General features: G+C 37.6%; 1 protein-coding gene across 7 annotated transcripts in view; it reads right to left on the reverse strand.

Moving 5' to 3' along the window:
- FUT9 (fucosyltransferase 9) overlaps positions 1 to 16960 on the reverse strand; it is a 107272-nt gene that overhangs the window by 16315 nt on the left and 73997 nt on the right. For 2 of the 7 annotated variants that reach the window (XM_032443563.1, XM_015858857.2), the window contains exon 2: positions 16206 to 16293. The exons of 2 other annotated variants lie outside the window; for them this stretch is intronic. In XM_032443563.1, the coding sequence (XP_032299454.1) occupies positions 16206 to 16257 (52 nt within the window). In that variant the 5' untranslated portion in view covers positions 16258 to 16293. Of the gene's footprint in view, positions 1 to 16188; positions 16294 to 16960 lie in introns of those variants that run through there. 3 more of the 7 variants (XM_032443562.1, XM_015858861.2, XM_015858860.2) reach the window with 3 other exon arrangements.

The raw sequence follows: 16960 nt of genomic DNA on the forward strand, positions 1-16960 counted from the left end.
TGAAATATTCCAGGCTAATTCTTATCAGCACCCTGTATCAGGAGAGTTCAAGAATATATACTTTAAAATCTCAAGTTATCCTTGGAGGATCACTCTGGGGATCAGACTTGGCATCTGTGGCACAGCAGATTTATTGAAAGTGAGAAGCAGAAGGACACTGGGGCAAACAGAGGTGACAGAGGCCCAGAGGCCCTGCTAGCAGGAGATAGCATCTATGGAGATACTCTGGAAATATTAAAAGAACATTTGAATACAGTGTGAACTGATAAGGATCACATGCAAACAAACATTGTTGGAAAGAACACTCCTTTGAAATTGCTGTATCTGTCCTTTGGCATATTGCACCAGTCCCAGCCACTGCATATCAACATTTATGCAGGGAGCACTGTCTTCTTAGACCACACTTCCAGATAGCCGGAATTTTTCACTTGCAGTATAAAATGAAAACTTAATGCCTTAGGATTGCATGAGTGTAATTTCTTATCTTCAAGTGCCCCAAGCTGCTTTTGGTTCAGTTCCCTGAGACTGAAGAATGCTTCTTTTTGATGGAATTAACTCTTATTGTTCCCAGTTATACTTCCTTTTCAGCAACTGGAATGGTAGATAGTTTTCCCTACTGTCTAAACATGAGCTAGCTACCATGCCTTTACATGCCTGTCCTGCAGATTTCTGAAAGCTGCCTAGTCTGAAAAGACACAGCTGAGCTGCATACAGTTAAACGCTTTTAGGCTGAGAGTTGAATGAGCTGCTAATCTCAGGCTGTGTATTTTTATTCTATTGTCTGCAGCATTCTTTTTCTTTCCCTCACCACCTCCTTTGTTTTCAAGTTATTTGTTCAGTTCCTTAGATTCCAGTTCCGCATATTTGCACTTTGAGAACAATATAGAATGGTTCCATACAACACTGGCATATATTGTTACGAATAGCTTAAAAAAAATAAATAAATGATTTAAGACCTTAATTAAGATGGACTAGTTTAGGGGTGGTGCTGGAGCTGCCACTGTAGAATGTTAAGAACAGGTTAGACATGAATCCTTCAACAATGAGACTGGACTCTGCCCGCAGGTTCTGGGTTGGGTTAGACAACCTCCCTTGATTCCTTCCAGCTCAGTGATGATATTAAACACAGATGATTGTTGTAAAATGTACCTAGTAAAAATGCAACTTGGTAACCAACAACTGCAGAAAACAGCTGAATAAATTGTGTAAAAAAATCTTCCATCTTGAAGCTTTTGATGAAGTCTATGGAAGAGCAATACTTCATACACTGAAAAGCTAAGAGAAACTGAAAAATTGTATGGGCAAAAAAACATTTCCTGTCTTCAAAGGCAAAATGTAAAGATTCCTGGCAGTTGCTAGCTGGGGTACTGCTTCTATTTTGCAAATCTCCGAATCTCTATCTCTCACCCAGTTTGGCCTTGGTGAGAAATAGCCAACTCTCAGCTCCATTCTCCAAGTTGCCATGCAGTGCACAGTGTGCTGCAATGCTTCTGCAGCCTCCAGCCTTCCCTTGATTGTCATACATCTTCTCCTCCTCCCAGCAGCACTCACATGCTGTCATTCCCCAGCTGCTGAAGCACCAGTTCAGTGGTTCCTTTCTGCAATCTGATTGCACAGCAAAAGGCATCAGCCAGCTGTGCAGGGTCTCTTAATAACAGAGGAGTGTGGCTATAGCATTTCAGTCCATACTGGCATACTGGAGTGATTCTCCTTCAATCCCCTACAGCCTCATATTTATAAAAAGAAAAAAGAAAAAAAAAAAATTAAAAAAAAAAAAAAAAAGAAGAATTACATGAAAATCCTATCTGTGAGAAGTATTTTCCAGAAAAATACATTATTATCATCAGAACCCTGCTTCACACTCTAGCTGTACTAGTTTCTACACATGAACCCTAAGGTCTGACTTGGAATATAAGAAAACAGTTGGTTCCCTCACTGGCACAACTAGAAAGTTTGTTCATGCAAAGCTTTACTAAAATTTGGCAGCATTGTCAGTCTTGATAACATGCAGAGATAGGTCCATATTGACAAGTCTACGTCAAATCTAGCTTACAACTAATAACCTTCTCTGAAGGGAGTGGTGGCTTTCCATACTGTGCTAATCACAGAAAAGAATGCTCTTCAACAGCTTTATCTGCCTCTCCAGGAAAGCACCTTGTCTTCCTGAAGATAAAACTCATCCTAGCTATACAGCACAATCCAATCTTCTTTCAAAAGCACTGAAAATGCTCTGCATCAAGTGAAGCTGTAGAAAGAAAAGCAGAAGTACAAAAGATAGTTTCTTTCCATTTCCTTTGGGGACAGCAAATTGCTGTTCTCTCCAACTGAGGAAAGAGCTGTACAGTAGATTTGTGGCCGGCTGGTAAAACTGCACCCAATTGAAATACATAGAACATAACTGAACAAACGATGCATATGTGATGGCCACCAGCCCACCAGGAAGTCCTAGTTAACTCCCAGTAGCTATGAAAATGGTATGAGTTAAGGCAAACAGAGATGGGACACAAAATAGCAAAAGAAGAACCTTAGGCTTTGCTGTGCATGTATGCTAAATTCCACATCCTATCATCACTGTTATTTCTATCTGATTTCCTACTATACATTTCTTTGGTACACTGGAAAAAAATATAAATATTTTTGTTGACAAAGCAGACAAAGCAGTCAGTAAAGGGTGGAAGACACCTGCTTAAAATAGTGATCACTTATTAGAGGGCATTACTTTTGTGGCAGAGAGGCTTTTGGACCTCTAAGTACCAGCAGTTTCTGTAGATACAATTAGAGGCTGTATGCAGTAGTCACAGTGTTGAATCTTGCTGCATAGGCAAGCTTGAATATTTTAATTGGGATTTAATGCTGCTCTTTTTGTAGATACAACTGCACTAATCTGGAGGATTCTGCCTGTGGCAGTGTAGCTCTTGAGATGGTTCTGCAGTCTAGTAAGAAAACCTGAAAGCCCTCTTAAACATTGCATAAAATCCTCATAATTTGGTCTCTCTTAACGATTCAGTTCCCTGTCTGCCTCACACTTTTTTCTTCAGAAACTCATTATACCTTTGTGTTTGGGATCTCTACTGATGTCCCTGTTTTTTGGGGTCTTTTTTTTTGGATGTTAGTCAACAATCTTTCTTTAATTTACAAAGGATGCTACTTGCCAGACAGACAGTGACTACCCTAAAGAGTGAAGGGAGAAACTGAAGTGCTCACAACCACTGCAAACAGCTATGCGCCTGAAAGGGAGAACGACATTTACTTGGACAGTCAAAAGGAAAATGGAGAAGAGAGCTGTTGATTTTCAGATCTTTTCTCCCCTTCTTTTTAATATGGCCATATTCTTTGCAAATAAGACTTCTTCTTGCCCTTCAAAGGGTGAAAGCACAACTGTTCTCTTAGAAATCCATACAACTTATGTGATTATCCTGAGCAAAGAAGTAACCAAATGTTGGTCAACAGGACTCACGGTGGCTAAGAGTCCTTATCCAAGTTCTGCATCTTGAGCAGAGTCCCACATTGCTCCTGTTTTCTTAAAAGAGAGTTCATTACTCAAAGCTTCAGGTGAAAGTCTGTGTATTAAAACTACAAATCCATCCTATCTTAAGATCATGTGTGCCAAAAAAAATCACTGCTTATTTTCCATCTGGGAAAAATGCACTTCAGCTAAGTGAGAACTTGTTGGTATAATACCTAAGCACAAAATTAATGGACAATTGGAAAACAAGAAGAATAGAAACAATCACTGTCCTCTTGAACCACAACAGGTTAGCTTTCAAGGTGACTTGTATTGGTTAAGTATTAACTATTTTAAAGAAAGAGCCTGGTAGGTGTGAGATGGAAGGTAATCATAAGAATAGGACTCTTAAATAGTTTGCTGTAGCAAACAAGTTACTAATTCACTATGAACATTATATAGGTTTGGTAATTAAAAAAAAATTTAAAAGGAAACTTAATAAAAAAAAAAAAAGAACCCAAGTGACTTCCTACTCATCCACAGAAATAGAGGAAGATTCAGAAATTAAATGAAAAGTTGTTTCTAAGAATTTTAAACAAAAATAAAAATGTAATCCCCAAAATCTAAGCAGCAAAACACAAAACAGCGAGAATGAAAACATATTTGAAATAGAATTATTTTAGATAGTATATATTGGAAAAATGATTGATACAGCATATACTGCAAAACCAGCAAAAACGACAACACCAAACCTCACAAACTGCACATTCCTCTGAGAAAACAAAACCCCAGTTGAGGGAAACCAGTGGTTAATTCCTTGGAGTTTTTCTTTGTGTGCACAGTAAAAGGAAGAGCGGTGAGCCGGAACTACTAGTCTAACAAGCTGAAAAATACAAAGCTTAACAAAAAGTCACTGAAAAGATATTTTGTATAGGAAAAGAAAAGCAATCCTCCAGTAAAGAAACAACAAATATGTAAGAGTAATGAGTTGAAGGAATTACAGACTGGAAAATATCCTACAGCAGTTACCAACACCTACATGTTTTAAGATGTTTACTTGTTACTTCTTATTGTCCAGGTAAACAGATGGACTGATGCCTTGAGAGCAACTCTCAAGCTTGGAATATGGGAAGGAAGAATATTCTGCACTGTCTGTTGACAGTAAATTGGACAAAACAGGCTGATAGTTTGTACAAAGCTTGTGCTTAATTTGGAAAGACTCAAGAAACTTGCGGTGGAAGCTGCTATTTCCTTGCTTATTTTCTTCCTTCTATGCCTGCTGAAAAAACAAGTATCTGTGGCAAAAGTAAAAAGCAGTCCATTCTGATGCTCAGTTACTGAATTTTACTGTCATACATTATTCTATTGTTAATAGAGCAAAAATTCCATAATGAATTCATGTCCTTTTTACCACTATAGTAGCGAGTTAATATAAAATTATTTACTATATCTTGAAAATAGAATTTCCTAGGCAATCTTTTTACCATTTCAAGGTTTGTAGCCCATACTTTTCCTCTGCTACAACCCTGCCATACATATTAGAAAGAAGCATTTAAGCAGGGGAAAGAAAAAGTTCTAATTTGTTTCTGATACACGAGGAAACCTGTATATAGCCATCTTGCTCAGAAAGCAGCTTATAAAAGAAAGTTAATTGAGATATTTTGGAGGATATACAAGGAGAAAGAAAGAAGTAATGGAAAAATAAATGAAAAAGAAAAAAAAAAAAAAAAAGAGCTAGGTATGAGGACAGCAGTGCTCTACTTAATTCTGTATTCCTCTGCTTTGAGGATGCTGGTGTAAAGAAAAATTATGGCAAGCAGTTGCCTTTACAAACAATGTGTGTCTCCCTGCAATTAGCACAGCTCAGCAAGAATGAGTAAGATTAATTTGATGGCAAGGGTGATAAGAAGGGTCGAACCCCATGCTTGGCTAGTCTACTCCCAGTCCTAAGGAGCCCCAAACCAGAAGCAGGCTCTACTAACAGGGCTCGAGGGAAACACTGGTGTGACTTTGAAAATGCAACCATGAAAGCCTCTGCTCGTTTGTTTTTCAGTGCTAGTCATGCTTTAACTCCCCCTGGCTCTCTGCCTTTCAGCCTCCTGTGCACTCAGCAGCCTGGTGCCAGCACATGCCCAGGAGGGGCTCATTCTTCATAGGGATGGGGACACTCATATCAATAAACCAGCAATTTTCCTAGCTCTCAGCCCTGAGAAGGACTTAATGGCTTCACTTACAGCAGCAGACTCCATCTCAAATGCAGTGGTAGCAGCTGCTTTTTCTTCTCTATTTCTAAAGGAATAGGCATAGGGTGAAGTCAATTTATGCAGCGTTTGGAGCTACAACCTTGGATGAGGGATACAAATCCTACTTGAGTCTGATCTGGACCTAGAGATTTCACTTGCCTTAAAAATTTCCTAGCTCCTCGATGGCAGTGGCAGTTGATTCTAAAATGTGTGAAAAGCTTTATGATTAGGTGGAAAGAATCCTTTCATCCCTACTGCTGCCCTAGCTGCTAATCCAGACACTACTCTTTTCCCTTGACCTCTTTCTGTCTCTTGCCTATTGACTCCCTAATGATTTATGCCCAGGGCGCATCTGCAGCAGTAGACCGTGGAGTCTGCCTCCTTCCCTGTGTAGTTGCAATTTTATAATGGGAATACTGTAGGGGGGTGGCAGAGGTGGTTTGAATCCTCTCTTTTGGAAAGATCAGGAAAAAAAAAAAAGACCTTATTTTGAATAATTGTTTTTGCCATTCTCCTCTGGCTAGGTTTAAGAGGTGTAATACCCTGATTTCTTCATAAAGGAAAGGAGTTATCCCTCTGAGCACAAGGGAAGATAAACAGCTGTAAAATTCAAGAAGGAGAGCCCAATCCTGAAGAACACCAGATGTACTTTGGTGATGGATGGAGGAAGGCATATGCCAGTCCTGTTCTGGGCAGCCTCTTCCATTGCTTGTCCTGCATGTCTCCATACTTAGAGACCTAGGTAAATTCTTTCAGTAAGCGAACACCCTAGACACTCTAAGGAAGCTTTTGGATTCCTATCCCAAGGCTGGCAGTTAACAACCAGCCCTGCTAATGCCTATTTTGAGTGCATTACAGGCTTTGGTCTGTGAGGTCAGATGCAGACTAGACATCAAACAAAACAGAGATTAAATTACCACGAAGTCTCCCTCCCAGCCAAATTAAATGGAAGTAAATAGGATTCTTATATTGTAATCTTTCATGAGGGAGTGAAATCAAAAGCAATAAAAATGGTATTAGGAAATATTGGTATTACTGCCCAGCATACAAACAGGATGAAAGACAGTACGGTTTTGCCATGACAATTAGAGTCTGTTGGTGCCCTAAAAAGCATCTCCCATAGTACAGAGGACACGGAGAACTTCCTGGCTCATCCATCACTTTAACTTCAGTTCAGTTAAATGAAATTAAATTTGAGTTAATCTAAGAATTAATTGCTTTCTATCTCATCTTCTGCACTATAGTATGAAATGCGATACTTCTCCTTCAATAAACATTAAAATCTGCAGATTAAAAGCTAAACCAGTACTGCTTTGGATGCAGCAACACTTCTGAAATGCCTTAAATATTCTTAAGGGCTTTTATTAACGGTAGACATTCTAACAAACATTCTAGTCACACCGCAGTTACAAAACTACTACTGAAACTGCTTTAGTGGGAGTAAAGGAGGGATGAAAATGAAGTCCAAGTCAGACTAAGTGATTAACATAATACCATAAAGTTTTTATGATATGTGACAATGATTATTTTAATTTACATGAAAACAGTTGCATCTGTGGGATAGAATATTTTTCTTCAAACAAATGTCACATGAAAGTAGTCATACCACATTAATTCAGATCAGATACCACTGGCATAGATCGTTGTTTCAGAGCTCTGAATGCATTCTGATCTTCTTGACTGTAGTACATTAGTAGAGGAAAATGGAAGGTATAATCAGGTTTAAGCCAATGACCTCTTGATCTGTGCAGTAAAAAAAATGCAGAACACTTCTCAGAACTATAGTAGAAAATCTGTCTGTAAAGTTGGATTTCTTGAATGACAAGAGAAATGAGAGATGAAATCTTTTTCACTTGAACAATGACAAGCCTTCTGTTAATTTCAGAATGGTTAGGGTTTTGTTCTTTGAGTTGAATGCAGCTACATGTGAGAGGCAAGAACAAGAGAACAAAAGCTATTCTTCTGTGAATAAAGTCAATTTAGAAATGAAAAACCTACGGCAACTCAAGGCACAGCAAGGCAGATATGAGACACGATCAGGGAACCAAAACTCTGGAGCAAGTTATAAATAATGAACACTCCCCTACACAGACACATATGCACCCATGATCTGTAACCTGAAGAAATTTAATCATGTATTCAAGGCATCTCAGTTTACATTCTTGCAGTGCATTATAAATATAAATATGCACACATATATATGACATTTATGTGATATTTGAAACACATTTTTTAGATTCACTGAAATATGTCGTATCAATTCTGCGTCCATATCTTTACATCTATATGTGTGTAAGTATATATACATGCGTGTCTGCTTATGAAACTACTGTCCAGACTGGTGGATGTAGGCAGAAGCAGTGGACACTGAGCAGTTGTGGATGGCAGTGGAGCAGCTACTAATGCCACAGACACCTACTGGGAGAGAAACAGAAATCAGTGAGGCACCAAGCAGAGAGGGATGGGTAGAAAGAGGAAAGCAAAAATGAAGATGGGGTTATTGTTTATAAGAAATACAGTATTTTTCTTTCTTATGCCTTAACCCTTTTATTGAGGAAGAAATGAAAGAGAGCATTGATTTCAAACAGTTCCCTTAGAAATATGCACAGCAGCAGGCTGAATCCTGCAATCCTGAAAATCATTTATAGCATGAGACTTCTGTAATGTATCTGGAGATCTAGAATTTTCTTGAGGGTTTTGGAAAAAATACAGCAAGGAAGAGAAGGCAGTTGCTCATACAAGGATGCTGATATATGTGTCCATACCATGCCAGTAGGTTGGATTTACTCGAGAATTGTTCCTTATACGCAAGTGAGTGTATCTACTGGGTAGCTAATGTGAATAGAATGTGAATAGAAAGCCTTAAAATCCTTATTATTTTTCATTTCTAGTCTGCCCATTTTTGCATTTTCAGTGTCAATGATTATCAGCTGCATTTTAATTACCAGTGAATATCTTTCAATTTTACTGTTCTTTCAGGTTTTGGATCATAAATACGATAAATATGACAACTGTTTACATCCAGCTATTTCTAGTGGATTGACTTGAGCTGGTAATGCAGAGGTCTAAGATTTTTTAAATGAACCAAATGAAAAATATTTCTAAGGACATTTTAGAATAAGTTCTCCAAATGTTTCAGGAAAAAAATATATTTATTTGTTTACATATTTATTTACCACATATCTTCTGTTCATTTTATGAGTTATTCTGATTAGGTTCTTGTGTCATGTCTGACAACTTACCACCTGGCTTTGCTACTTGTTCTTATGGAATTTCTGCAATGCAAAAATGGAAGGTTAAAGTGTAAGCAGGATATGTTAGAATTTATTCTGCCTCAACTGTTCTGTACTCATAGAGGTTCTTTTGCTCTATATAAGAATGAGAGAAGGATGACATGAGTGCACACAGCTGCTTTACTTCCTTAATATTCCTGAGTCTAGGTGCCTGGCTGGGAAAATGTACCTTTAGCAGAGTCCAGTTTTTGTGCAACTTCAGTCTCTTACTGTCAAGTTTCTATCATAGGATGTTCACTGATAGAGAGGATTTCTTTCGCAGAGCTCCTGCAGACCACTAGAGAAAGTATGGCCAAGACAGAACAAGGAAGACATTGTAGGAAATTTCATGAAGACAGGAGAGTTTTTAATTTTGGTGTTTTTTAGCTTTGGCATTCATTATAGGATAGTCAGCAGGTAGCAGCTAATGTGTGCTATATAGTAAATGAATACGGCATATGTCACACACTCTGTGAATTAATTTTGCTTCCTTTAAACTATAACAACAACTAGAACAAAACAAACAAACAAAAAAAACCAAACAAAAACAAAACAAAACAAAAAAAAACAAAAAACCCACCCAGTTTCCAATTATTAGAAACTAGAAACATTCATTAGAAGCCAGAGATAAAAAATCTATCTGTGAGTCATTGCTACCTTATGTCAACCCTTTTGGGCATGCATGAAAAAGAAGACCCTTTGCAAAACTCGAGAACCATTTCAGGCTGTGGTGGGAGGTCTGGATGTTTTGTGAGCCCTGTTGCTGTGTGCAGGTAGGGTTCATGTTGCAGAATCACAGGCTTCCTTCACATTGATTTGGATCTGAATACACTCACAGAGCTCTGGAGTAATTTTGAAACAAAGCCTCTGATTAGTATGTGCACACCTAATTCTCTCTAAGAACTGAACCAAAACAAGTAAGGAGAGACAGAAGGGGACCCCTATGTGTTTCAAAATTGAAACATGGCTCCCAAGCAGATCTATATAGGGAACTGGCACAGCAATGAAGTCACAATAATAATGAACTGTGGTTCATTATTTTTTATTTTATTTTATCTTTTTCTGTCTCAGCAGTAAAATGTGCCAAGACCTGGTATATCTGCCAAAGGGTCAGAAATAACCCTGCATAGCTATATGCCTAGAGATATAGTAGCACATTTAGCATATCTATGAGCTCTTTCTATGACTGTAGCTTTGTAGCTCCTGATGAGCTCTCAATGACATCTGTTACGAACACTAAATACAACAGGAGAAACACTATATTGACACATCAGAGTGCTTTTAAAAATTGAACTACTTTGGATTTTCAGAGGCATGTCCATGTGGAAAAGACATTTTCCAGATTACAAAAACATGTAATATACCTTTAAAATATATTTTCAACATAATAGGAACTCATTAAACATTTAGAAATATTTGTAAAGCTTAAAGGAAGTCTTCCTGCTTTAAGCTACCTTTTTGAATGCCAAAAAAGCATTCATTCAATACCCATAGTGCAAGTATTTAAACAGAAAGTAAAAGATCGCTTAACAGAACTGATGTATGATTGACAAATATTGGAATTTGATTGTGTTTCCGTGTTACTTAAGATGATAACAAATGAAATGTGTGCATCAGGAAAAAACTGGTTTTGAATAGATGACCTTTACTTGCTGATAAAAGTAAAACGAAACAAATTACTTTTCAGCTGCTCTGAAACTACCCTATTATGCTGAAGTGAACTGTAAGTATTTCACCAGGAAGTTCTAACATGTTTGCAAAGATTTTCTTTTTTTTTTCTTTTTTTTTTTTTTTTTTTAAACAGAGAATAAAATATGATAATCTCCCAGGAGACTTCTGGAAAGGTACTTTAAATTGTCATTTTGTGCAAGGAAGCAAGACGGAGCTCTACAGAGCTGAAGCATTGATAGTATGATTGCTCCAGCTAGATTTATTTTTCCATTGGGATTTTACATCACTGCTTTATTTAACTGCAATATATAGGGGAAATTACATAAAAAGAGATAGTGTTGAGGCAAATGTAGCACAGAATTTAGATTTGGAATATTTTGATTTATAAAGCTAAAAACAATAGAAATGTTCTGTCTGCTTAAAATACAGACATGAGTTTTATTTCTTTTACAAATTCCTGCGCTGTGTAGGCTGTTGTTCTCTATTAGTGTAAGGCAAACTGTGATTTAGTGGACAGTTAAATGTAAACATAAAATATTGACTTCCTACTCATAAAATGACTTTTTTGTTTTCACTAGACAAGGTGAATTAAAGTATTTTTGTTTCTTACTTTCTCTCCATGCGTTATTTCAGAAATGGTTTTGGATTCTGATGTACTGAGCATAAACTATGTTTTTTTCCTGTGAAGGTTCAAGGATACGTGATTACAAAATATTAAGTGAATTGTGAGGGGTTGTTAGAGTAAAAGCAAAACCTTTCCCAAGAACATCAATTTTGTTAACACCCATATGTTAACACCCAAGGATATTTTTTGGCAGATAGTGAAAAAATATTCAGGAAAGCCCATAGATTATTTAACTTCAGCATAGCTTATTAGGAGGGGAATGGTTTGAAAGATTTCAATTTTGCCCTGATGAAAGTGAGAACATTTTCAGCATCATAAAAATTTACAGAGGACAAGAAATTGTTCTAGCTATCAATTCACCATAACTTTAATCACTGGAGGATGATCCTTTGTGAAATCTGAAGGACATGTACACATTGTTGCACGATGCCAGGATGGGACATGATTACAGCATTACCTATTGATCTGTACAACTGGAACACCTAAAGAAAAGCAAGGGCAGAAGAAGTGCACCTCACCTTGATACAGACATAGCCTGAGGGAGAACTAACTTCTATCAGGAAGCAGTCCAGAAACTGTAGCTGAGGCAGCAAATACCCAGAGGAGTACCTTGCTTCCCAGTTCTCCCTAAATTTTTTATGTAAGGGTAATTTGAAGACTCAACCTCAAAGAGCTTGAATCTGCATCATCCCCATCTACAATATCTCTGAGACAGCTTAGGGAAATTTCAGTATTCTTACTAGTCCTGCACTAGTCACCTCTATAAACAGCATGGAACACAGTGAGAACTTCGTGCTCTCAGCCTCAAACATCATAATTCCTACTGAGAACAATCTCAACTCACTCTCTTAACTGCCTATCTCTTACTTTTCCTCCATTTTTAATTGATATTTCTACTGCTCTCCCACTTTCGCTCTGTTTCAATCTTTACACCAGTTGCTTTTGTGGCAAACTTGCAGTCTCTCCATATCTCAGAGTTAGCATTAAATATGGGAATCTGGCAGCTCCAGCAATATCCTAACTATCTGAACAGTACAAATAGTACTGCTTTTGACACTTTTTTGTCTTTATTCTTCACTTAGCTTTTGATGTTTTCTGTGCATTTTCAGTGTATTTTAAGGATGATCAGTGAATTTTGAGTGTTCTTGGTAGGATATGGTGTGTTAATCAAACAATAATTACTACGTAAATGGAATAAAGACCAATGAGAAGATCAGGAGGTAAACATTTCTTTCTGGCGATATACTCCAATGAGGGAAGGAAAATATGATTATCTGACTTCCTAGACAAAGAAATGGAAACTTTAGGACTCTGCTCAGGAAAGACAGGACCTCTAGGCCTGCCCACAAGAAAGATTGCATAATAGAGACTGTTGATAGCAGTATTTGTTTGCTAAGGATATTTTATATTACATACAGACATAAAGAACCATGAGTTTTCTGTGTTATTTTCTGTGCAGAATTAATTCCTCACCTACAAGTGTGTATCTAATTAACAGAGCCACTGTGACTTTCAGGGAGATATGGTACAGCACGTATTACTTCCTGCAGACTTCTTACTTAATTTTACACGCATTCCATACCAGCCTCACTCTGCTTATTACTCATTACCAGAGTTACTCCTTGTTCCCCCAGCAGCATACGCTCCAAATTAAAAATGTCTGCAGAACCCAAATCACTGATGCTTTCAGGTGAAACCTCTGTCCGATTAATCAGCATAAATTAAAATCCCATGAATTTGGCTATAACAGTGGTGTTTTGCATACATTTTCTGGATTTATGACTGCAGGCATCGTGTAGATGACTATGTAAATGCCTCATTTGAAATGAGAGGCCTTATGTTTTTCCAACTGTGTTCCTCTCTGTCTGCTTCCAGCCCCATTTCCCTCCCCACTCTGCTTCTCAAGCCTTCTGGAAGATTTTGGATGCAGGTGACAGTGCTGACAGCAACTGATACCACGCTGATCCATCAAGTCACTATTTCCTCTGTTCTCCATATGCCATTTCCGGAGCCCTGTACTGACTCAATATCCATCCAGCAAAGGTTCTGAGCTCTCATTTACTGAAGCTGCATACCATGCCTCAAATTGTTTTTACCTTGCCTATCGGGAATTACTGTTCTTAGAGTTTCTCTGGTGTTTGGCCATGGTCCAGATATGACCAGTAAGCCATCAGGATCTATACACTCCAAACCGATTGGCCATAATGCCGCATAAAGCAGCATAAACAAATGATAAACACTGATAAAGAAAACTAATACCAAATTGAACACAGGAGACTGAAGTCACACTTGCTTTAGTCGCAGATGAGAAAATCACTATGATACAGTATGGCAAGGGAGGCTTAATAAATAAATGATATCATGAAGGCAACTCTTTGCCCTCTTTCTCTTGATGTTAATGGAAAAGCCTCCTAAGCAGAGTGATTCCAAATGGAGGGTTGAGAAAAGATAATAGAAGTACTTTTCTTCTAAGTGCAAAAGCACATCCTGCAAATTTGGTTTTCCTGGTCCTCAGTCATCAACATACTCCCTCTTGCTTTACATCTTGCTGTTGTCACTCCCTGCACAGTAAGTCCCACTTTCGCCATAATAATGTATTAGATGCTTGCTATTGTGTGTCATAAGTCTGAAGGCATATATCCATTGTTAACAAAGAGTGTAAGACCCAGTATTTGAATGTCATTCCCACAGCTCAACTAACACTCTGTCACTGTCATTTCAGCATCCCAATTACATCAACATTGTCCTTTGTGACTCATACTGCAGATTTCCAATCAAAATGTCTCTGATGAGGGAAGAAGCATTATGGCAATCAAGCAGTAGAACATAGAACAACATCTCTGAATAATCCCAGCTTGTTCAACATCCAGCTACGCTGTAGGAAGGTGATCTGAACAGCTAACTATGTCAGAAAAGTACACATCTCCCTGTGAAGTGCTCTGTCTGAAACTGATGTTCAGAAAACTTTAAATATGGCTGAGAATTGCCAGAGTTCCATGCATCTCACTTGCTGAACCCCATAATGGTTAATGATCATGAAGAACAGGTGAAAAAATATACTATATGCCTGTTGGTAACCCTCTTGTATCCTTGTATCTGAACTACTGTATTACTGTCACAGAATGACTGCTATAATTCGGATAAATTTTTAATTGATTCAGTACTCCATGCCACTTTGCTGCATTCTGTTAAGCTAGACAGTATGTGCTATGAGATATTTTTTGCATATATTTTTGGTATTCTGTTTTTCTCCCAGATTGATCCATGAGTATCAGTAGTGGAGTCCCCTCCTCTCTGCAGTGCCCCAGGACTGGGACACAGGGAAGACCAAGTCAACTCCTTAGGCTTGCCTCTTCCATGAGAACACTATACCACTGCTGTCTGTGTAAGATTGCCATTTGGTCGAATAACCAAAGCCTGTGGTTTGCCTGCAGCTTTAAAATCACTGCCCTATTGCTCCAACATGAAGAAAGGTAAAGAACATTTTTATTCTGTGATAGTGGAAAAAATTGCAGAACTTCTTCTGGGAGAAAGATATGCAGAAGACAGAAGGAAAATGTCTTGTTTCAGAGATGCTTATAAATAGTTTAAAGTGTCTTGATTCTTATTTTATTTGAAAAATAAATCAACACTCTTGCAGAGCTTTTACTTCTGGGATTTGCTTTTGGGCAAAACTCCTATTCTGAGAACTGTCTGTACTGATCAAACTGCTGGCCAGCAGCAAGTCTTCCAGAATACACACATCCCTCCCATTCACATTCTACTCTCTTCCACAGAACTTCCTCAGATTCTCAAACTTAACACTTAATTATGGTACCATTTTTTGCCACTGCTTCTAAAAAATTCCTAGCTGGTACAGCACAGGTTTGGAAATGACAGTATCTCTAGGGTGGTAGCTAGATAGAGTTCTTGCCTGGCCAAGCTGCCAACAAGCTTCTTTTTCAAAATAACTATGGAAAGCATAATGACTGGGCTGGTATTTAATTTTGCAATGAAAAAATGTTTTATCTTACTTAAATAAAATCCTCCCTCTAGACCAACAGGAAGAGTTTTATCTCAGTATAAATTAATTTACACATTTAAAATATCATTTAATCTCTTTACATAGAAAAACACTCTTTAAGCAACGATTAAAAAAAAAACACCTATGATCATAGTTTTGACAGAGAATGGACATGAGAGGAAACAACTAGGAGGATATTTGCAATTTCAGTGCTGGATGACATTTATATTTGCTTTGTTTGAGTGGTGGGACAGATGATGATGACACTGAGAATTTGGATTTCCATTCTATTTGAGTTTCCTCAAATGTAAAATGAAATTAAAGATATGTGCCTTGTTTGTAAAGTGTTCTGAAAAGATGTTCAGAAATTACCATGTAACTAAAATTAGTTCCCTTGTATTGATTCAATCCTGTGTTAAGTGAAAGTCTGGGAGCTGTGGCTGCTTTGTGATTGCAAACCAGCACAGTTTAGATCTAACAGATTGGAAAACTTACAACCAATGTATGATCTATCAAATTACTTCTTAATATCAATTTTATGTCATCTGTAAGAAGTAGCATTTACTGACGGCAGAAGGAAATCTGACTTGATCTACTGATAGACCAATAGGTCTATATCTTCTGATATAGAGGGCTCTTGCCTCCAAAAATGCCCAAAGTCACTTGACTTCAAAGATGATGTGAGCAGATCATCACAGACATTATCTAGCTAAGATGACCTATTCAACCTTTAGCAAAGTATCAGCAAGGTAGGCTGTGCTGATGATAGTAAAGACAGCCCATAGCAGGGCTGGCTCGTTTATCAAGTACAGCCAGAGCAGTTATAAAGCAGAGATTTTATCAGTACAGATATTGCGATAGTCCTTATAAATGATAATTAAGTTTTATTAATTTGTGCAAAGGGACAATGAGGTTAGAATTTTGCTTACATAAGGTGATAACATACTGCACAGTACTTGCCATCTGAGAGACCGTCGTGCACTTTTTCTGATGGTCATCGAGGTTTTTTGTTTGTTCTTGTATGACTTGAATACCTGGAAGAAGTGCATAGTCCTAAGATGAGATGAAGGGACAGATGGAATTGAGGCAAACAGAGGAATAGGTAAATACACTCAGAGCTGATATGTAGTACATCTATTACTTTTGCATTTCCTTTCTTTATATAATGTATCGCTGGATCAATAAATATTCTATAAAAAAGCAATATTAGGTGAAGATAAATATGTCACAGTGCTATGACCCAAAATTTCAATGTTTTCTGTGATATAGGAGTAGATATTATGAGTAGTCTCTGCTAATACATTCAATACTTTTACAAACAGTTTCATTGCTGTTTAGCTGGCATGGCTCTAGAAACAAGTAAATCAACAAATAAATAAAATGACTGTGACATAGTTATGCATTACTTAATAAAACAGGTATTTATGTCTTATATCACCACCTTAGTGAATGTTACTATTGAGGTGCATAATCCATTTAAACAGAATGACAAATCACTATACTGGAAGGGATTATAAAGTTGCTGGTGGTGATGACTGTACTCTCCCCAAGGCGGAAGTTACCTCTGACTGAGTTCTTTACTCTCAGATTTCCAGATTATTTGTGCAAATCATAATTTCCAATCCAGAAATATTTTGTTGTCAGATATGAATTGCAGTTGTGATCACGGGTAACACTCTCTAGAGAGTAACTTCAAAATCA

The sequence above is a fragment of the Coturnix japonica genome, chromosome 3 (assembly GCF_001577835.2).
Source record: "Coturnix japonica isolate 7356 chromosome 3, Coturnix japonica 2.1, whole genome shotgun sequence".
Lineage (NCBI taxonomy): Eukaryota > Metazoa > Chordata > Aves > Galliformes > Phasianidae > Coturnix > Coturnix japonica.